The 23,614-nt window shown below is 43.7% G+C and overlaps 1 protein-coding gene across 1 annotated transcript in view; it reads right to left on the reverse strand.

The window, feature by feature from the left end:
* Positions 1 to 8,123: 8,123 nt before the first annotated feature.
* TULP4 (TUB like protein 4) overlaps positions 8,124 to 23,614 on the reverse strand; it is a gene marked incomplete at its 5' end in the record, with an annotated part of 112,027 nt that continues 96,536 nt past the window's right edge. Inside the window, 7 exons of the mRNA XM_084261542.1 lie at positions 8,124 to 8,437; positions 10,126 to 12,707; positions 16,723 to 16,866; positions 17,846 to 17,939; positions 19,172 to 19,316; positions 20,829 to 20,973; positions 21,485 to 21,719. Coding sequence (XP_084117668.1) covers positions 8,321 to 8,437; positions 10,126 to 12,707; positions 16,723 to 16,866; positions 17,846 to 17,939; positions 19,172 to 19,316; positions 20,829 to 20,973; positions 21,485 to 21,719 — 3,462 coding nt within the window. The 3' untranslated portion in view covers positions 8,124 to 8,320. The remainder of the gene's footprint in view (positions 8,438 to 10,125; positions 12,708 to 16,722; positions 16,867 to 17,845; positions 17,940 to 19,171; positions 19,317 to 20,828; positions 20,974 to 21,484; positions 21,720 to 23,614) is intronic.

The raw sequence follows: 23,614 nt of genomic DNA on the forward strand, positions 1-23,614 counted from the left end.
ATCAAAAACAATAACCTGTCTTGGTGATAAAGCTCATGAGCTAGCCAGGAGCTATCAAATCACGTATAGAAGCTTAACTCCATGTATAGCTCCTGTAGTCTGTTTCTTTTTAAAAAGCCCCTGCTTAAGTATTGCTCCTTCACTGCTCATGTCTGCACATGTCCTGAGCTCTAAATCAGGCAGCATAAACAGAGGGTGCTGGGCATGGACAGCCCTTCTGTTCACCCAAATCATAAAGAGAAGGTATCACTATTAACAACTACAACCATATATAAAACAATCACAAAAACTTTGGTATCCATCCTCCCCTATGAATGACACCAAGTATGATGGGCTGGTACACAGATCAGGTTCAGTGGAACTTGTGGATACAGTTACTGGAGAGAGAAAGCGTAACGGTGCCTGGTGATTTCTTATTCAGGTCATTCCAGCACAGATTTGTCATCTGCTTTAAAAGTATTTAAGGTGCTTGACAAGGTGCAGAATGCAACAATAACAAGTCAGGGACTTTCTAGTCTGCAAAATTTTATTAAGCAACAGCTGGACAACTCTTACAATTCTGATTCATCAAGGAAAAATAGGGCAATCAGTCCATCTCTCAATCATGTAAGACAGTAAAGAATTTGGACAAACCACATTTTTATAGGGAAACCAACAACGCTTTCTAGGCACCTCCTGCAAAATCTATTACACAAGATACATAAAAGGAGAGGCAGATCAGGGTGGTTTTTAAGTACAATGGAAACCAGGTATATCATGGTATACTGAGGAGGAAAAAAAAAACAAACCAAAACTTGAGATTCTCCAAAATATATTTTTAAAATAGTATAGGTATGTAAAAGTACACAAATTGTGTACCAAATTTTCAAAAGCCTTAAGAAAAACATGCTGGGCTTGCTAGCTTAAGATTGCATGCACCTGCATGACTATATATGCTCATTAAATTAAAAAAAAAAAAAAAAGGAAAAGAACAAAAATTTCCAAAATCATGTTCAAAGTTATAGTACCAAAATAATGCATTTATAAACAAATGCAACTCCCCTTCTTTTTCAGGAAACACTACAGTGCCTTTTCAATCAAATGCATCCCCATGCTATTCCACAACACCATATATTTTATCTACAATAAACAACGAGATCTTGAACAGACAAACCCTTCCCCAAACGCACAACACACAGAAAGGAAAAGAAGCAGCAAACACAAAATAGTGAAACAGAGGCAACCAAAGGCAAAACATGTCTCAAGCAAACAAAAGAAACAAAGGGAAAATTAGGAAAGTTCTCAACAAAGAGCTGGAAACAACACAGGTTACAAGTCGAGCACTATTCCAATGAAATACTTGAAACTCGGGTGTCAGCACACTCACTGTTCAAAAACGTTTCTCGTTTAATATTACTGTAACCTCAGTCTGTATCTTAAACCATCTACTCAGCCAGCAAGATAAACATTCCACAAACACACAACATTTGTCAAGATTCAGAATTGCTGAATCAGATCATTTAAAAAAATTTGTAATAATGTAAATTGGAGGGCAAGGACTAAGAATCAACTGGCAGGCTTTAACACCAGACCATCGAATTGTTTTCACTGAACACTCTGGACAGGTAAGTATTGGGAGTTCTCATTTATTTAAGTCTCACAAAATCATGTTGCTCTGATCCTGCTGTCAGCTCTGGTTCAGCAAACCTGTGTGCCTTCATGGTGCTCTGCAACAATCAATTTGCCTTGAAGCACAAACTTCTCATTACAGATCCATTTGCAAAATCAGAAGTTGAAGGGTGAAGTTTTTCATTTTCTTAGTGAGACTTGCTTCACTGAGTCCTATTTCATTCTTTTATTTGGTTAATTGCTTTTGTCTTAAAAACCTTAATATTCTGGATGCAGCAACAATCAAACTGCCCAAAGAAATTACCTCCAGATACATCTTCAGAGTTATCACGCAACACGTCAAGCTGAGTCTTTTAGTCTTAAAACTTCTCTGCAGGATTTTTAAATAAGAAAATAAATAAATACAAAGCTAAAATAATTTACATAGCCCCATGTTCACAAGCAGTAAATAATCTCGTTTCTCAAGAATGGTGAACGTAAATTCCAATCTTGTGAAGGGGACCTGCGGTGCCTACCTGCAGCCTGGTCCCGAGGGCAGCAGGACTCTCAGGTGGTATTTGCTGATGGAGGATTGTGCTTGCCTTCAGGGTGAAGGGACTTGGAAAGTAAAAAAATTGTCAAGCATAATTTTTCTATTTTCATCAGCAGTATGATAACATTTGTTCTCTTATACTGGGAAAAACCATTATGCCAATCTCTAAATAATATCAAGAGCTTGTTCTCCTGTGATGGAATCCCAGAACAAGGAATAAAAGCCAAAAGTCAGAATGACTGCTGTGTGGCCAGGATTTTACTTCCAGCATTCTTCAGGGAGCTTTTATGGAACTATCAGTATAGTTGTTGGCTAATGCTTTATAATTTTCTTAATTGGATATACGGGTCATACAAGTCACCCTTACTTTGTAATCACACAGTAACAGGAAAGTACATCTTGGGATAGATACTACTTTCTCACGTATCTTGGTGTAACCATGTAGTGAGGCTAGAAGTTTGCCCTCTGTCAGCATGTCACACAAGTGACTCATTTGATACTAATCTCCAAGTCAGATTTACTGGTTTGGAGTGGTTTGGACTCTGCAGAAATGTGCAGTTCCCAAACTGTTACTCTTCAACGCTAGTGAAAACTTACTCAGTCTTCCCTTTCAAATCAAATCAGTTTTAGTAAGTGACATCCTCTTCATATAAGGATTTAAACTATTTCTGACAGGTAAGAGAGCACCAAGATAACATAGGATCACACACATCACGCTGCAAAAAGCAAATGCACAGAAATTGTCTGAGGCAACAACCAGGCAAGCTCTGAAATCTGTTTGGAATTTCTGAGAGGACACTAAAAAGACACATCAAGGAAAGCCCAGACCTACAGGAAGTCTAGGCTCAAGGCTTCAGCAAAGTCAGATACCTTTGTCTGACACCTGTACATCTTCATGCATCTTCATAAAAGCAACATAACGGAACTGGAGAGAGAAACGTGGAACTGGTTTACTTGTGGTTGCATCACAGAAAGTTTATCTGAGATGAACCTGTGTACAGATTTACTGTCATACAACTAATATTCAGGCAGCCTGTGGCACGTGTTGCTGCTACCTCCAAAACTGAGTGCAAGATTATTAACATGATACTGCCTTTTATTCCTTCTCTCACTCCCCCCCCTCGTAGTCTCTGAGTGTGTTGCAGAAACGTGACACTCTCCCAGCTTCGAGCTAAACGTTGCCACTCCGTGCATGGTGCACTTCACACCAGACTTTAAGTATCAATTTTTAGACTTTCTCTGGCTTCTCCTTGGGCTTTCTCAGCCCAAAGCTGCTGCAGCCCAAACCCTGTGGCAGCTGCACGCTGCTCTCAGAACAGACCTTCAAGGAGGGGCGGAGGAACGCTGCTCCACCGGGTCTCCTAAGGAGCATCCTGAGGAGGCAAAGCTGCTGCAGGCGGCGTGGGGGCTCAGCTCCATCAGCTCCGTGCAGCACTAGCTCAGGCATCAGAAGCCCTGTGGCTGTGCTGGACTCAGCTGAGCCCAGCTGAAGGAGCGTTATTAGTCTGAGCAGAGGAAAACGGCATTTACTGCTACACTGTTTCTCGTGCCTCAACTTACTCCAAGCTGGTTTGTGTATCTCTGCATGGCACTGAATCAGGCCACTGCCAAACCCTACCAAACTATGCAATGAGATTCTTACAAACTGAGCTTATACCGTTATTCCTTCCTTACCATGTAGCCCACCTTATTTTCTGTCTCAAGAAAAAGCACTGTACTAAGAAGATGGAAAAAAACCAAAGCTGTGTATTTTTAAAACCACTTCCAACTTAAATACGTAGTTTGAAACACAAGAGAAAAGCAGTGGAGAAGGAAGGACTTCTGTAGGTCCCAAAGAAGTCATCTATGCTCTTTGTAGCCTACACAGTCCTCCATAGCAGACTCACTGCGTGCAGCTGCCAAAAAAAAAAGTTTGCCTGCCTGTATTATGAATTTTGCATACTATCCAGCAAAACCAGGTCTTCCTATATGCATTTTGAACTTCTTGCAGCAAAACAGACTGCTAGCAAACAATTACTTACAAAGATGCTCTAAATATAAATAAGAAAGTGTGTATAACTCACTGATACATAGTAATAAAATAGTCCCTAAATCACTTATTACATTATGCAAGATAAATAATTTTGTCTTTTGGACATTAACAGGAAATCTGCATTAAATTATCTTTAAAAAAACCACTCAAAACTCCCTCAAAAAAACAACAAAACCCCCATACCACCACCCCCCTCCCCCCAGACTGTCACAATTATTGCACAACTAAAAAAAACCCAACAAACCAACCTTTGGAGAAAACACATAACTACTGGAAATTACTGCATGTATAAAAGAATTAGAGATATTTCTGAACACATTGCTACATTCTTCCTAGAAGAACTCAGTTATCTACAGAAAACCTGGGGTTTACTTATGAAATACAAAATGTAACATCTGTTTTTGGCTGAATGCAATAGCAATCTTCAGGATTTAAGCAATTACTGGGGGGGGGAGGGGAAGCTTGTAAACTTGTTTCCTATATTGTATCTCAATGAAAAATAAAGGAACTATCACTCTCATTTGTTTTTTGTAAAATTTAAGATCCAGTTGCACTCTCATTTACATAATTCCCATTTCTTTCATTAAAATTCTATATGTGTGAGAGCACTTTCTCTAATACTGGGTATCCTGTATGCCACAAAATCCTCAGTTAAAGGGCTCTAATGCTAACTATACACTTGGGTCTCTGTAAGAAATCAAATTATATATTTAAACATTTCCATTTCCATTTTCACTTCTAATTTCTCCCTTTTCCCCCAGGGCATGTCCTGCAGCACATTCTCATGCCCCAGTGTTAGAAGTGCAAGTCAAACCACAACAGGCTGTCATGCTGTGTCGTGACTGGAGCCCACAGGACTGAGACCAGAGGAGCTGGCACATCTGCCAGCACCAGCCCTGGGTCAGAACCATGCCCTGCACCAGGGATGCAGCACAGCACCCATGCGTGGGAGTGCATGGACTTGGGCAAAACCATCAGATTTAGGGTTAAAACTGCTGGTTACGAACTATTGGCAAATCTGCTTCCAGCCCTCAGCCCTGGCTCTCAGATCTCCAGGTTCCCAGACATTTAGCCATTTAGCATGAAATCATTTTCAAAAAGAGAAAATGTTATCTTATCTCACAGAACTTGTTGACAAGTAAATGGGGAGGCTGCTGGAAATGGCGTATTTTTTTCCTAATTTTTGATAGTTACTCCCTGTGCTTTGCTGAGGCAGAAACCAGGTCTCTTATATGCCAAGGTTCTTTGTAAGCACCATCAAGAAGGATGCAATCCTGACCTGGACCAGTGAAGCCGAATTATTAACTCTGCTACTTCCTGTATTGGGTTTCATTTCTTGGTTCTCCACTAGCATAAAACTGCTGATAATTGGGAAAATTTGGCAATGAAACAAGTGAGGAGGAATACTGTACTCTGGAATGTTAAAAATATCTGCACACAGAAATCCTTCTATTTTGATTAGATTTTGCTCTAAACCCCCCCAATCCTGTGGTTTCCAACTAATAAGAATTTTGGCTTAAAACTACAGGTGATGTTCCTTCCAGCTGAAGATGTGACAGAGTGGCCCTTCCCTCAGCAAGCAAGCAATGGCCTGCTTCTCCTCTGATGGTGTTCAGTGTGTGCCTCTGTTATACTTTGATTTGGTTATGAGTGGTTAGCACAGACCTGGGGCCAGGTGAAGACTCTCATCAGCCAACTTTCCTCCTTGTGTACTGGAATTGGTGCAACGAGAATTCACCCTACTGTCTGCACAGCGTATAACAATATGGACAAAGGGCCTAACAGTGCTTCCTCCTGAGAAATCCAAGGAAGAAACTTCCACTGATTTAAAGGGGGCAGAACCAAATCCATTTTGGATCCTCTGTTCCCCACACACTAAGCATACAGTCAGTCAAACCGCTGAGCAAACTATGCACGTGAGAAATAATGCAAGTGGGCCCGGACAACTGATGGAAATTCAACAATTCACCAATTAAAGCAAACGACGATCTGCTAGGTGCCGAGGGGGATGTTGTGCCCGACCAGTCCCACACCCAGAAGCTGCTGAGCAATTTGGCACCATTTACTTTCCTCCTCCTTCCTTCTTCTGCTTCCTCTCTCCAAGGACACCATCTTGCAGGTGGTTCTTCCTGGAATCACTCTGCAGGACACTACCCACGGATGCTCCATGGTCCACGTGGATGCCTCGGTATCTCTCTCAGCAACTCTCTGAAACCCTTCTCAGACTGTCACTATGCCCTCTGTGCTGTACAGCTCTAGAAGCCTCAGCAGATCAGAAGTTATAAGCTCACGGCATGCTGGTAACGTCTACAACAGCAGGGTCGTATCTTACGCAGTATGCTCCCCTAGAGTGACTCAAGTGCAGCACATCTGCCCTGCCATTAGGACTTAGGAAAATCAAAGAGAGAAAATCACTCCTATTCAGCTTAAGTTATACTGAGTTTTTCAAGTAAGAAGTTAAACTGGATGAAAGACAAAGACAAAGCAGCCACTGACACCTCAGCCAATGTATCTCAGAGTGCCTTTCACTTCAAAAGAGTAACTTCTGAAGGAAATCTGCAGTTACATTTTGTAATCTTAACGGGCAAATAATTATATGGATGGCTTTGGGTTTTGTGTATTACTGGGGAAACTACTTCCACATGAAAACATGTTCCATAGCAAAATGCTGGCAAGAAGGAAAGCAAGCAAACAAGTAAGTATGTGCACAACACATGGACAACACAGAAACTCTTCTGTGCAAGCAACTCTTCTGAAACGCTCAATAGGTCCGCAGGTCTGCTGGAAAGAACCGCAGACAGCCGTGCTATGGTTATTAAGCCTTTCTCTACAACACTCCAAGTAAACTTTGGCTCTTATCTGGAGCATTATGTTGTTCTCCAACCAGTCACAAAGACTACTCAAGTAGCAAGGTGATAAAAGGGATGATTCTGTCCAATTTTTCCTTCCTCTTTCAACTCATGTGTTCTCCAGCCAGCCACCATGTTGTTTCCTATAACAAAATTGCTTTCCTGATGAAATTGCTTCTTATAATAACTCGCTACACTTGTCTTCTTCCTAATTCACACACTGATACAATGTCGTAGAACTTAATTCATACTGATTGCTAAGAAGACTGAACCCACTGGGCTTTCTCATTTGCTTGAAATACTTTGTTTATAAAGTGTAAACACATTTAAATGAGGAGCATGTACAGGCATGGCCTGAGAGGTACATCTGGTCTCACTGTACCTCTCCCAACTATGGGCCAAATCCAAGAATACAGATGATCAGTGTGAGCAAAGAAGCAACGCTCCTGATTATTTCCTCCCGTTGTCTTGTCACCTATTGAATGATGTTTATCCCCAATAACAAAAGAAGCAACCCTCATAATTATTTCCTCCTCTATCTTCTGTCACCTGCTGAAAGATGTTTATCCCCAATAACAGCACACAAAACAAACAGACATCAACTTCTTTGATACATTGGGTTTTCAAACCACGCATTGGCAACAACTGTTTCTCTTCTGATTAATACATCATTATTTATAAATTAAACATTGACCTACATAAGCCTCCTCGGAACTTGTGGTGCTCGGTTTTTATCAGAGATCAGAGAAGAAACACGTGTCTTCAAGTATTATAGCTTCTTTTTTCTTCTTTTTTTTTTTGCTGCTATCACTGATGTAGTAGTAGTAGTACAAACTGGACCAGAAAAAAAGTTATGTTCCCTGTTTTAAAAAGAACAGCATGATATAAGGCAGTCTATCAAAAAGAGCAGTCTTTTTAATCCCCCTATGAACTTACACCAGCTACTGTAGCAAACACGGCAGAACCACCACAACAAGCCAAAAGCCACACTTCTCCACATAACACTGAATGGCTCTCAACCCTCTGCTCTTTCTGAAACCCAGCACAATGCTTAAAAAGAAAAAACAAAACACCTGAAAACAAACAAAGAAACAAAACGGAAAACAGCCCCCCCACCCTCCACCCCATGACTGATTAGAGTTAATGCCCTTCTGCTGGGCACCAAGAGATACTTTTCCAGTTTTACTGTCGCCTTCGCTCCCAGGCACCTCTGCACACCTAAAAGCAGGCTGCCCTGACATTTTCCGGCTTGGGCTTTATGAGAAGGTTAATATTTTCCTCCCTTCGGTCTCTGCTTGTTCATTTGAGGCGTTGAGTCACATTAGCCAGAGCAACAGCAAAGGCTTGCACTGCAGAAAATGGGTACTGAAAGTCCAAAATGTAAGCATTGCCATCAATCCTTCCAAACTGCATCACCTGGGAAGCAGGAGAAGGGGACAAGGGAAGGAGAAAGAGAACAAGGTCAAAAAAGGTGAAGCACAGAAAAGAACCAGAAAAGAATAAAAGGAAAATGGTTTTGCTCATCTGTAAGAACACAGCACTTCCTGAACTAACACACGTGGGGCTACTCATGGAACGGGGTGTGATGCCAAAGAAGAGTTATGAGCACTGTACTACTTGTCTGCAGAGAGCATTTGACTGCAATATCTGACTCTATAAAATGATCTTTAGAGCATGCTAGGCTATATACAGCACTGGTGGAAGTGGATTGTTACCACTTACTTCATCAGATGTGGCTTATACCAGTGTCATGTTACCTGCAGGAAAATACTGTGCATTCCCTTGGAGAGATCCTATCATCAGCCCATCAGGAAACAGATTTTGTTTTCCAAGAAAGGAGCTTCTAGGGATGGGGAATTAACAATCTCCTCACTCTAGTATTTCATAGCTGGTAAGCTGTATGTTCTTGGCAGTTCTGTTTTCCTTTGCACAAACTTCACTAGCACATTATTACACCCGGAATGAGTTAGAAAAGGAGAGCTGTTTGAAAAGGAAAGCAAGGCTAGTAGTCAGGTTGTTTGTTGATCTTCTGCAGGGAACTTCTTAGGTTTGACCTATTGCTACTGCTTTTTCATTTGCTTCATCAGAATCCCAGGCTGTATTTCTCTACAGTGAAGATCTCTGAGCTGGAATGGAGGCTGTTTGTGTGAGCTGAGTCAGGTTTTGTTGTGCCCCCCCTGCCCCTCCCCAACCTGCATCTGGGTCATTTTGCACAGCTGTCCACAGGCACCTAACCCACAGTCATTTAACTGAAGAACAAAGGCATATAAATGGCTCTGATCACTACCTGTTCAATGAGCTGCTGTTACAGACAAACAAAGCCAAGAGACTACCACTGGTCATGCATGTTGGGTATTTAACACAGCTAATTCCCAAGTTAAATCAGAGGGAGTGTGTACCTTGATGTTTAACACATCAGAAGTGACATCCAGAGATGGGGCAACTGGACAAGGAAATAAATATGTGTCTTCTGAGTCTCATACCAGTGTCCTGATGACTGGTACCACTTAGCAGCTTGGGCTTGCTGCAGTAACATCCCACTCAAGTCAAGGTAAGAGATTTCTAAAATGAAATATTTTGAAGTGGCCCAGGCACACTTCGTTCTGGGGAGGGTCAATGTTTCCCTCCTCTAGCACTAAGAATCAGCCTGGGGAAATTTTGGCATGGAAGGAACCTAATTGCCTGTCCACCATCTCTGCCTTAGCTATCTGCTGACTGGCTAACCTTTGTGAGCATTGCAAGAGAGGAGCAGTGTTCATTCAGCCAGCTGCTATCTGCAAGTACCAATGGCAAACGAAGCTACTGTTGTGGAGATCTGTTGTGTTTATTACAAAATCCACCTGCTTTCAGCAGTGAGAGACAGTGAGGCTAAAGGAGGCCCTTATTCCCATGTCTGATTGGAGTAAGGTCAAACCTACTTTGTATGTTTACTTTACAACTGATCTTCACCCTCCTCTGATGGCTGGATTTTATCAACCATGTGGCAAAACTCTTTACATGGAGCAGCTAACGTGAGTGGGAAGCACTAGGCCGTATGAGAGGCAGAGCTTGCTTCTGGCACGGCTTTCACATCCCTGTTTCCCACCCCGGCCACCTTTTCCTACCTGTCGTCCTTCCAGCTCAATCTGGAAGTTTTTTGCCGACTCCTGGGTCACCCGGCCTCCGAAGTCCAGCTGGTAGACTTGTGTCGCCTCATTCCACAGCGGCTGCTTGTTGGCCATGACGTACACAAAGCCCTGGCTCCCGAGCCTCCCGTCCTCCTTCTCACTGGCCTTCCGGCACTTGAATTCATCCAGCTCACTGGCTGTCCTCAAACTCCTTTTGGTTTTCCAACCCTTTTTGCTGCCCTGGCTCTGGTTCATCAGTTCATCCCCGCTGATAAAAAGCTCTGGCTCGCTCTCCGAACTGTCCTGAAACTCGTTTGTCTTGTTTAGCTTCTTGGACTTCAGCTGGTCTTTCTGGCTCTTGACTTTCTTCTTCTCCCTACCCAGCCGAGGGCTGGATATCAACGAATTGAAGTCAGTCAGCGTCCTTGCCTCCTTTTTGACCTTGCCCTCCGTGATCGCCTGCACGTTTCCTTCCTCCGCTCGACTGTCCAAGCGCTTCCGGCTCTTCTTGCCGAATTTATCTGTCCTTTGAGGAACGGGGCTTTCTGTCAAGGAGAGCACCTCCTGGAAGGTGTCTGCTGTCTCCACCATTACCTCTGTGCCCACATGGCCCTGCAGCTCTGCCGGTGGGGGAGACAACACCGGCTTTTCCACCATGAGGAGTGGCTTGGGGGGCAATGTGCCCTGGGGGTTCTGTATGGGTGGGCAGCCGCTGTAGGAGCTCCATGGGTGCAAGGCGATTGGTGGCAGCTGTAAACTAGAGCAGGCGCTACTTCCTGGGTACATGGGTGGCAAGGGGCAGTAGGAGAGGTTGGATGGATAACCTGGCTGAAGTACAACTGTGGGTTCCTGCTGTGCGAACTGTGTTGGGGCCAGAGCTTCTTTGGGGGAGCAGGGGGGCTGCATTCCCTGAAGGGGAGGAGGGGCACTGTAGCTTCCTGGGTAAGGTACTCCAACCCCATAACTTGTCTGGAAAGTGGCAGTGGGACTGGTTGGAGACTTGGGGGAAACAAATGGCACTCGAGACATATCCAGATGTTGAGCTTGACCAATGATGAGAGGAGTAGGTTTTAGAGGGTTGGGCACTGAGTTCTGAGATGTCCTTTCCTGAGGAACCCATATCTCTTCACTCATCATAGGGTCCCACTGGTATGGTGGTGGCCGTTTTACACTGAGGGCAGCCTCCGTCAAGGACATGGGTACGTGCCGTATTGATTTCTCCACAGGGCAGTGCTGAGAAAGGGCCTCGTCCTCTGTGAAGGCAGAGTTGATATAATCTGCTCGGTCACGGGAGTTGTCAGGAGGGCTCAGCAAGCTGTAGGAGGACTGGGAGGTCAGAGGTGATGTACTGACGGAGTGAGCTATGACAGAGCTGTGCTGGGAGCCACTCCCCGTGCTCAAATCAGGTCTCATGCCACCAATACTGGAAGTGCTGCTACTAGCATTGGCACTAGTGATGTTGCCCACACCACCAGCAGTCGTGCTGCTGCCACCACCACTGCTGCACTGGCTGCAGGTATACAAGGCGGTGGGTACTCTCTGCTGGTACTGTGCCGTCACGACGCTGCTCTTGGCTTTCGGGGGAAGCTGCAAGGTGGCTCTCTGACCATCCACCAGCTGAGCCATTTTCAGGGCTGCCTCTCTGCTGTTCCTCCGCAGAGTTGCATGTATGATACTGCTGTCCAGCCTCTGTGTGATGCTTCTGCCCTGGGACAGCTGGCTGGCAATGTCAGGGTAGGGCGGCGGGTCCCCAGTTGGGATGGAGTAACGAGGGACTGTGAGTCGGTTCAGGGTGGCGCTGGCACAGGGCTGCTGCATCTTCTTCTCAGCAGCAGTGATGCGCAAGGTGGCAGAGCTGCCCGGCCCTGGCAGGGTGTAAGTGCTCTGGGCGCAGAGCATCCTGGTGCGAGGCCGGCATACCTCCTCCACGTTCCCGCTGCTGTCAAATGTTGTTATCCGCTCGTACCCCAGGGGTGTCTGGTAGTGCCCCGCTGGGTACAGGGAGAACTCCCCCTTTTTCAAGCAGAGGTCGAGGGGTGGCTGTGGGGGTCCGGGTGGAGGCGGCGGGGCGGTGGTTGGCGCAGCAGGGATGGTGCCAGGGTAGGGCGGTGGGGGATTCATCTTGTTCAGCTGCAGTTCCTGGGTGGCCCCAAAGACAACTGTGTCCCCTTCCACCAGCTGTGGCCCCGTCCGTGGGGGCTTGGCCTTGGGCTGGGGCTCGTGCTCGCGGTCACTGTGGTCCCGCAGGTCAGCCAAGGCGATGGCAGGGGGCGCAGGAGGCGGTGGGGCAAGGGCAGGGGGCGCAGGGGCAGCACGGCCCAGCTCCCCCCCAGCCAGCGCCCCAGCCCCAGGGCCAGGAAAGCGACTCGGTGCCCCTGGAAAGGGCCCTGCCCCCTCGCCCGTTTCCGCTGGTGGATTGGCCAGCACGTCCAGCTGCACGTTCTGATTGGCCAGCAGCGACTGGACCAGGCCGATGCTCTGCGTGGGCGACATGGCCTGGGCCGAGCTGTGGATGGGGGCGATGGGGATGTTAACTGTGCACGGTGGGCTGCTGGCAGGGGCGCCGGGAGTCCCGGGGACTGCAAAGAACAACACAAACAGTCACTCACCACCCCGGCCTCCTCCGCCCCAGGAACCCCGCGATGAGGCCTGTGCTGTGGGCCCACCCCAGCCCGGGCTCAGAGGTGTGAGGGGCCGCGAGCCTTTGCTGACCACAGCGGTTAGGCAGGCGGTTGGGTAATGGGCACTACTGGAGGGAGTTCTCCTCAAGCAGCATTTCACATATATTCCAGTTTTCTTCAGCGTTTGTGGAAGATACAGGGGCTGCTAAAAATGTTTAGCAGGAAAATTTCATGGCAGTGTTGACATAAAATTCAGGAACTGGGGGACGTTGCTTTTTAAAGCTCGTTGGAAGAATAAAAACACTGCACGTTTTCTGTACTTTGTCATTCCACTTTACTTTTGACTTTTTACACTACCTGCTATCTCTATGTACTTGCTTAAGCACACTGCTGTGTTTGGATGGACTGCTATCAGATCCCTAAATCAATGGATCAGACCTCAGTTTGAACAAGTAAGCAAGCCTGTCTCCACTGATTCCCAGTGCACAATGTCTATTCGCAACAGCTGTTGAACAGCTCTAAAGTAAATTCTTGGGAGCAATGCTTCAGATGTAAAGTTCAGAGCTCGCCTTCAGTCTACACTATGACTCCCATGGACTTTCACAGAGTGAAGCATTTACCTGGTGTGTCCAAATTACCATTCACTCATTAGCCGATTTTAACTACTCCTACTCAAATAAAGAAAAATTTTGCTAAATTAGGAGTTGCTTTAGTTTTCTGAGATTTAATTTTTTTTTTATAATAAATGAATCAAGAAACAGTAGAAAAGAAAATCCACTCACAGACCCATGGCTGCCGCCACCTCTTTGACCCTAGCCCTAGGACCACTAACACGGCTTCCTGACTTCCTCAAAGGCTGCTGCTATGCGATCCTTGCTTGACCATGATGATCCTGAGGTCTGCCCTGATCTGATGGTAATTATAAGGGCTCTGATTTAAACATCTGATGGTTATTGTCATTTAAAAAAATAAATAAAAAAGCAAGCACTGGAGAAAAGAAGAAGAAAGTGGAAGACCTGCACTGAAGGCACTATATAAATATCTAGTATGAAGTCCTCAAGACTCAATGAGCTTAAGAAAAATGGGAGAATACAGGCAATAGTTAGGAAAAGCAAAATAGTATTAGACCTTGAATATTGTGGCTGACAAAGCAACCAGTAACACAAATAAGAAAGAAGATGAAAAGGGGAGCAGAATACGACGCAATGAAATACACATTAAACTAAGAGAACTTCCTGAAAGAATGTTTACAAGGAAACATGAAGTGTGAGGAAATGTGAGGAAGTAGATGGGGAAGCCAGAAAGATTCAAGAATGTTTGGACAGGCTGGAATCAGAAATGTGAAAAGAAGCAAATGAATATAGGAAATATTTCCTGTATGGGGTGGCGAACGAGGGACAATGAGACAAGAAGCAGTTCTGATGCTTTTAAGCAGGAGCATGGAGCTTGCTCCAGTTGCTTGCAATTCCTTTTGCAAAAAGTGACGAAAGCGGTTCCAACAGGAACTACCACCTTGCTGGAGGAAGGCAGGGAAATGAGGACATTGGAACCAAGTACATGTGCAGAAGTCAAGATAAGAAGGTACAAAATAATAAGGGAAAGGAGTAAATACCATACAAATAAAAGATAAGAATCTTGCAGATTCCTTATTAGTTTTCTGTATAAAACCCACAGAAACTGATAAGCAAGTTGCATCTGTAGGTTCAGGGCAGGAAACAACTAAAATGATATCCAGGATCCTAGAGTAGTAGCCAGAATGATTTAAGCTTGCTAAATTCTGTGGAGACCTGTGATTTGCGAAACCGCATCGTGTAAGAGATGCGTTAGTCAGGATTCCTCCAGCTGCTGCCCAGTTTCTAATTAATTTCTAATTCAAATGCCAGTGCTCTACCTATGCCCTGTGATTATACTTGTGTCAGCACTAGGCTTTTAGCAGCATCAGTCAGGAATGCAGCAGTTGTACAGATAGGTTTGTGGCTATGCTGGCAGATTTTTATGGTGGTTCTGTTTGTTCCTTTAGAAGAAGGCTGACAGCAAAACTTAACTGCCCCGAAGGCAGCGTGGTTCTCTGCTGGGCTGGCAGGCCATGCTTCCATCCTATCACCTGCAGGCTAGCAATGCAACCCCCAGACCTTGAGGTTTAATTGTTAGCTTGGCTTGAGCAACCCAGAGTGCTGCCGTTATGGGTATTAAGTGTCTTATCAAATAAAATCTCATTCATCACAGTGTTGCTTCATATCTCAAAGTGTTTAAAATCCAATGTTGTTTTTCATTTTTACAGTGTTTTTTAATTGAATTGTTTGCATAATTGGCAAGTCAAATCAATTCACTGTCCGTTTGCCTTGCCAAACCTTTAATGACTAGACTGAAGAGCACCTGTCCCAAGAGTGCCTCACTATTAACATTCCACTGCCCAAGAACAGCTTTCTGCTACGTTTTTTTAATCTATCATGCAATTATTATTTACACAGAGACATTGTTTGCCCATCAGCATATGGCACCTTTTGCTTTTATGTGCAGGCATGAAGAAAGGATTACCCCCCAAAGTGTTTCTGAAGTAGCCTCCCTTTGCTATGTCAGAAATGAATATTCAGAAGAAACTAGGAAGAAAAAAAAGGGGACAAGAAGAGGAAGGCTGTTATGGAAGACAGGGTAGTACAATTCTTTTGCTAGCCTTCTCAAAGAGCTGTAACAAAACTCTCTTAACAATACACAGAGAGTTTTCGCTGTATTTATGTGGTGTTCACCAGCCTGTAATTCTGAGTACCTTTTCAGCTCGTTTAATAATATAAAAGGAATTGATATTACAGATCTAATACAATTTTCACAAAAGGATATGCAAGCCTTATCTTAACTTTTTTTTCCCCCTATTTTATTCTTTTATTGCTTTCTGTCAGGTTGGACCATGTTTCATAATAGAAAATGTTGAGTGCTTCCTATACATAATATATATGCAACCATCAATGTCTCTACTATTTTCTTCAGATCCTACAGGTGAGTATCATGTAGACATAAATCAGGCAAGCCAAGCCCCAAATCATGAAAGAACATGCTTCATTTTAAGCACACAAACAACTATTTCTTTAAAAGCTGCTTGGGTCAGACACAAGCTGTAGTGCTTTCAGCAGTCAAACCCGTGGTCTGGAATACTGGGAGTGTTTCCATTTGTTTCAAAACACTCTAACACAAGCCTTCAACTGCTCTGCAGCGCTCACACTCCTTCCTCTTTCAAGGGTACAGGCATGATGGCTACACCTGTAGTTCCAAAAACTCGTGCCCTGGCAATAGGAATCCTTCACTGATGTGAAAATTCTGAAAATATATCAGTTTATCTTCCTGTCTATTACTTGATAGTTTTATCGGCATGATTTATGGTGGGCTTTTTGATTGGAGGAGGTCCTGAGTATTTCCAGTCCTCTTAACTGGCACATTCACATCACCTGTCCCCAAGCCTTCCTTGCACTGCTTGAATCTTCTGCTGCCTTACATCTCAGTGAAATGAGGAATACTTCCCGATCCCCTTTGTTTATAGCCTACTCTACTGTTTTAGCCCTTTAATAATGTCAGACTTGGTATTGATAAAAATCCAAATGGACATTTAACACTTTTCAAAGGGCGACTGAGTTTTATGGGAACTTGCCCTCCAACCAAAGCTCCTCAGAGCAGACTGGGCTTTACTGCCATGAGGTCACAAGAACGACCCTTCTGGGCTTCCAATGCATTACAATTCTGTCCTACAAAGATGCAGGATGTAAGGATCTGCAGAGAATTCTTAGTGATGGCTTATTTCTCCACATCTTTTGGAAAATCATGTCTGTAATACCTATTAGCCTTATTCTAATCCAGTTGTACAGGACCCCATCAGATGAAGCGATTTTTATTTGTGTCTTTACTAGAGGGAGCTAGTGACATGAGTGATCTGTCCTCCATTTAGCTTAACCTGTAACAGGGCAGACCTCCAATTCCTCCTTACCTGGTAAATCATCTTCATCCTCACTGAAAACATTTGGATTAAAGACAGGCAGGTTAATGTAGTCCATTGAAATCTTCCGCACTTCTGGGAGATATATTGTCATCTGCCTGGGCTGAAGATGCAGCAAACTGGTTTTATATATTACTGGAGAAAGAGTATAACAAGAAATAATAATAAAAATCTGTTACACAAAGAGCACCTAAAGCTGCAAAAGCATCAATAAAAGCAGACAGAAGGGCTCTGACTTTTTATTTACCCTACTAATGCACAGATGCATATACAGGCCATTCTTAGCCAAATCATCATGTAACACTGGCACTATGCAATAGGTGGCTGCAACTATATTGAACTGGATAAAAGATTGTTACTTCCAGGTCCTTCTCTTTAAACAGAAGCAGTATCCCCAGAGTTAAATAATCTGCAAAAATAATCATAGAATCCTAGGAGTTGGAAGGGACCTTGAGAGATCATCGGGTCCAACCCCCTTTTCATAGAAGAAAAATAATTTTTCCATTCTACTCTTTGGAACTCTTCACCACAGGATGCTACCAACTTACATGAGTTTAGGGGAAGAGTGGAAAGCTCTCAGGAAGGAAAGCTGTTGAGGGTTACTACATACAAAGAAACCCTTCCTGGCTCAGAAAGTCCCTGGGACTCAGACCACTGGAGAAGACCTGAAGGAAGCATCACTACATGCTCACTGTACATTTACATCCTTCCCCACATAACTGTCACTGACAGAGTGACCTCTGGTCTGATCCAGGAGGGTCACCATTACACCATCTTTTGAGGATCATTGCAAATGCAGATGTCAGACAGGCAAAAATTACTTGGGGGGGGGGGAAGAAAAAGTTTGTTCAACTAAACTGTAAAAAATAAACTTGACTGTTAAGTAGTAATTTTATTAAAACTGAGACTTTTAACATTTTAATGACCATCTCGTTATTGTATTTATAGACTTTAATCTCTTAGTTACAGTGAATTTTGTAAAATCTAATTCCTACTGTCCAGACAATATGCTTTGTTAAAGAAGCCTTTTGATGCCTTAAGAAGTGTCAAGTGGCAAAACTTTGTTGCTTGTTAGAAATAGTTTGACATGCAAAAATTCAGAGTTTACTTTTACCTGCTCCAAGGTTAGTTGGTAGGAAAGCAGCCAAACCCACAATTTTAAATTTGGTTCCCCAGATATTAGATGTGACCTGAGCAAGGTAGTTGTGCTGCAAAGCAAAAACAAGATCATTTTCACCGATTAAAATCTGTATCAAGCTCTAATAAAAACCCACAGAGCAATCAAGCTCCTGCAAGTCATAATACAATTTCAGCTTCTTGTTTTTGTTTTATTCCAACAGCCTAATGTGCCTGTGTAGCAACTGTTAAACCCAGCTATTAAGAAGTCTCATTTTGATATCTGAACACCATTGGAAATGTATCCAACAGCCACAGAGGCTGACAAAAGCCATTGAAGAACAACCTGATGGCTGCTTAGTGGGAACAGATCTGTTTTCACACGCTTGCATCTCCTGCACAACCACAGCACGGCTATTCTGTCATTTCAGAAAGCAGCACAGCCTGCCCTTCAGTTATGAATCACTTGATGGAACAATAAATAAAACAGAATTAATTACTCATAATGACAAACATATTTTTTCTAGAGCTTCCAAAGCAGCTTTCCAAACCACTGCTTTCATGGTGATCAAACTATGGGTCTGAAAGACCAAATGATTTTCTCAAGGGCCAGGAGTTATGCTGTCAGTATCAGGAGCGGGATCTAAGCCTCTGGTCTATTGCCCCATTCAACAAACTTTTGGTCCTGTCTGCAGCTGCTATGTAACTCAACTAGAATGTTTCACTAGCAAGGAAAAAGTGAAATGACAGAGCAGAACAAAACAACTGAGAAGAAACAAAACAAAATTAAAGAACTCAGGCTGGCATTAATAAAATATGTAACCCAGACAGTTCTCCAGCCTGCTAAGTTTCATTTACCCACAGGACATGAACACCACAAAGTGCTAATTCCTTGCCTTCCTTCTAATTAAGACTGTTCCACGTTAACTGTGAAACAGAGAACACGTGGCCCTCTGAAGCAAGCATTATTCCCTAATCTCTGCAATTCCTAGCACAGCAGAGAACTGCGGTGGCATTAAGACAGCTCTGAGAAACCAATGAAGTATTTTCATGTACACTTTCTAACAGCCAATAACGTCACCTAGAATAACACTTCTCACGTGGATTTGCATGGTCAGAAGGTAGTGGTGCCAGGATTTATCAAAAGATGCCTAACGTTCCATTGGCACTTTCAAACCTGGAGGATGCAATTCTCTACCCATTTAATGTAGTTACTGTAATGCAATGAAAACTTTTTATGGATAATCATTTGATTTACATCCAACTTGTTGCCTCTGGAAGGAGATGCATTTTGACTCAGGTCTGGGTTCAACGTGCACAATACCTGAGTAATATCTTCTAAAGGAAACTCTCTTCGAGTTAGGCTTGGTGAGCCAATGGAAGGTTTCCTTATTGGTAACCTTGGTGATCTTGATATCTCTTGTGCAGCTCGTGACATCTTTGGAGATTTGCGAGCTTCTATGTTGATCCTGCATACAAAGCAATAAGAAGAATCAGCAGCAGGCATGCAAAAATGCACAGAATCCACGTCTTTGAATGTGACGATGCAATGAAGACAACTGGTATGGTATCCTCCAAGTGACTAATGCAGACTGTAGAGTCTACAGGATTGAGAATTATGGGTTAAATTTAGACACATAAGGCCTGACACACTTGCAGTAACTCAGACTGGATGTTTTCCAATACATTTAACAAATCTTTCAGCAGTTCTGCCAGGTACAACATATCCTCCAGTAAACCTCAAAAAGGTGTAGGGCTGAGCTACTTCAGCTATGCAGATCCTGAGCAAAACCTCAAGAAATGGAAACATGACATCCCACCTGGCAGATCTCCACCTCAGTACAGCAAAACAAGGCTCCACAAATTTGGTCAGTGCTCTGACATGAAGCCAAAAGTTATTCCCACCTCCCACTACACAAATAGGGTCATGAATAAGAGATGAAACACCTGAAAAAGCTCACTGGTAGAAAAAATAATGAACAAAAGTTACATTTCCAAAGTATGCTCTTAGAAAACCAAGGACACAAGGTAATTGTTTTTCCTAAGCCATTTCAAGTTTAGGCTCAGGAGCTGATGGTTCCTTTGTCAAGTACCACTAAATGAAAACTCTGGCATTTCACACTTTCTGTTTGCATATAAAGGCATGCATTTGCTTTGCCTCATATCCTAGGACAAGCTCATAATACCAGGTCTTATGGAAAAGTGTCAGCTGCAGCTAGAAGGTAGCAGGGCATCAATTCCATGACATGAAGCTGGCAGATAGATGTCACTGCCAATGAGAAGCACCACAGACATCAGCGAGGCTCTGTGCAGGTGGAAGGTTCTGTCTATGTACATAATGAATATAATGAAGAGCCTGCAGGAAAGCAGCCAGATGAGTATCTCAGAAGGGTTATTTGCATATCATTAAAGAAGCTTGTCAACCCAGTGTTCAGGAGGATCTGTTTGTAGAAGCTCCCTTGCAAGGTCACAGCAGCAGCAGTACCACCTGTGTGAGGATCTGTTGCCACCTATACATGGACTTAAGAATCTGAAAATATCCTTGAGGAAATAGAAGCTTTAACTAGGTCAGGAACCCTAAACACAGAGGAGGCAAAACCACAGACTGTCTGTAGGACAAAGTAGCTTCTACAGCAGCAATTTACATGTGGCAGAGTCAGTGGTGGGAGAGTTTAGAAAATCTTTCTCTGAGACTGCTAGGGGAGAAGTGGTGTTCTATTGTTTCTTACTGGATTTTGCCTCAGAACCTTCCCCAAAGTCCACCTTAAGACCAACTCTCAGATGACACCAGAGCTGCACTCTGTGGAGGACCCCACTCCCGCAGAGGACACCTATCTGCCCAAAGGAGTTTACTTTTAGTTTTATGAGGTGTCAAGACACTGCTTAAAAAAAAAAAAAGGAAAAAAAAAGAAAATAAAAGGAAAAAAAGAAAGTAAGAAAACCCGTGGAAAAAGAAGCAGCAACATCCAAGAAATGGTTACCTGGGGAGTTTGGGTGATTTGCTAGCTCGACTGATTTTGGGAGATTTCTTTGCTGCCCAGTCATCACTCAGCTCGATATCACTGGAGTCCGAGCAGTTGCAGCTGTCAATCACAGTGGAAATCAAGCTGTTTCCATAGATTTCATCTATCAAGACAGGCCCCAGAAAATGTAAGTACTGCTTCAGAAAACTGATACCGATTGCAACTATCAGTCATCAGCACAAATTCGATCCACAGGCAGCAGCAGAGACAAAACTATGCAAAGATTATTAACCATTCCTCATCCTTCTCAGTACAAATTCCTAATTTCCAATAGTTCAAACTCAAGTGACGATGATTCAGGGGGGCAAATGGCATTTAACTCATTTCAAAATTGAGACTAAAGAATGTTTTTTCCAATTAGCAACAAATTCCCCAGAATTCAAAATATTCCCATTCCCCACTATTCAAAATAGAAGCAGTCCCCTGTTGTGAAATGGAAGACAGCATGGTATAATTCCAGAGGTTTGAGAGGCTGAAGATTTTTTTCACATCAGAAAAAAAAATTCAGATGCCAACTTTTACATTGCATATATAGGTTTTCTTTAACACTTGAGGATTTAACATCTAAAATCTTTCTATATTGATTTTTACACAGTGCAACAATTCAATTCTACCTGCTTTTCCATCTGTTTTAGGATCCATGATGACAAACTCTGGCCGCAACTTGCTGATACGACGTCCTTTCAGGATAGGCACCAGTCCCCCAAGGTATTCCAGGTACAGAGTGTAACACGGACCACCAACCTCTGGGTCATCTTCTGTCCGCTTCATCGTGCAGTGAAGCCGTTCATTACCAGCTGTTGGGTAGCTGACAAAATCTCTCATATTGTTTGGGTCTGGGATAGGAGGCTTAATTAAATGAAGGAAGGAAAGAGAAAGTTTCCTATAGGTTATTTGCTTTTTTTTCCTGCAGTGACTCAATCCCAACACAACTAACTGAATTTGAACCCAGACCTAACTTGGCAGGTCAAGATTATTTCAGGTTACTGTGGGACTTATGCAGGACAGAGCAGCTGTGTATTATTTGTTTAGGTCAAAAGCTGCTGAAAACAGAAAACTGAAAGTAGTTATCTCAAAGAGGAAGGTTGGACCTGTGGTTACAGCACTGATTTAGACAACAAGCCTGTACTCAAGTCCCAGCTCAGTCACAAACTTCTCTTTTGACTTGGGTAATGTGGTCAAGTCCAAGTCTTAGAGTATCTTGTCTATTGCTGGCCCTTCAAGTGCACTTGGCCACTTGGGTTCCCATCCTTGGTTAGTACTGGTACATGCTAAGCCACTGTGTTACGACACTGTCGGCTCCGGAAGAGGCTTGTACTTCTCATATCACTTCCAAGCACATGACCCATCTTTGTTGAGGGTCTATTTGTGTGCAAGGTGGAGAAATATGAACACAAAGCTCAGGGGGGGGTCACTCTGCCCTGCTTGCCAGCACACTGTATTAATCTATGAAAAGCTCAGTCCTAAAACAACTGGACTGTTTTGTTCAGGACAATACAGCCTGTATGACACAGATACTACTGATGTGTGTAAGTCAACACAGTTTCTTTCAAAATAGAAGCCCAAGGAAAAAAGTAGAGGGAAAAAGGAGCCGCCTTAACCTGGCAAGATGCACATGGGCTGAGGTGTGATCTATAATGTAGTCCTCAAGCTGGAGGATGAAGAGGAATGTATGCAGGAAAGAAGGTGCCTTGCCAGGCACTAGAGGAATGGCTGACAGTATAGACAGGAGTATGTGGCTTGGGGAGAGTCAGGTAAAGTATAAAGCAATGCTGATGTGGCTCCAGAAACACCTATGAAAGGCCTGGGAAGCCTGCTTCAGCCTCTCAGATATGCAGCCCCATGACTGCTCCCCACCCTGGCATTCCCTCTACAAGGTGACAGAAGGATGGTCAACAGTGACCTGCTCCTGTAGTGCCTCTGCCCCTCTGATCCCTGTCATGGCTCCCAGCTTTGCTTCAGCCACTTGCTGCCTCTCTCCCCTGCCAAGCATCACTGATGCTCTAGAGAACTGCAGGGGTGGCTCTGGGACAACTGAGAACCACTGGTCCGTTGGATACTCTGCCTCTCCAGTGCATCTCTGCATCGGAGATGGAGGAGTTATGGTTACAGCAAGGAGTATTTTCTTCTCTGGCAAATTAAATGCTTCAGAGTTGCACAAATTGCCCTGATTAGCTGTACCCAAATGGTACTGTGCTGAATCATTATTGTACAGGCATAATTTGCTCTCATTGAAGCTGGGCCAATTCCACTGATTTCAGATTAGTTATTCTAGCTCTTCATTGTTTTAACAAGGACCTAAAACTGTCTCCAGAGAATGCTGTAACACATAACACAAAAAATATGTGACACAGAAATATATGTTTGAATGTAGGGCATTTACCAGCTAATGCTCTGATTTACAGGCTGTGATAGAGAGTTTGGAAATCCCAAGGCGTGACTGAGGGTAGAACCACGAAACAAGGGGGTTGAGCAGATGGCTCTGCTAGTGGTACAGGAAAAGGCAGAATGCCTGGTTCATTTTTCCACCATGCTATTGGAGCAATAAGGTTAGCAGAACTCACTGTCAGTAGAAATATGTGTGCAGCCACAGGGCTTAAGCATAACTTTCCTGGCAATATTAGGAGTCATGTAACAAGTAGACAGACAATGCTTGTACCACTGTGAATCTCTCCTATAACTATGACACAGTATTATCATCAGCATGAGCTTCTTCAGAAGTTTTTCTCTGTTACCAGCATATT

The sequence above is a fragment of the Gallinula chloropus genome (assembly GCF_964237585.1).
Source record: "Gallinula chloropus genome assembly, chromosome: 3".
NCBI lineage: Eukaryota > Metazoa > Chordata > Aves > Gruiformes > Rallidae > Gallinula > Gallinula chloropus.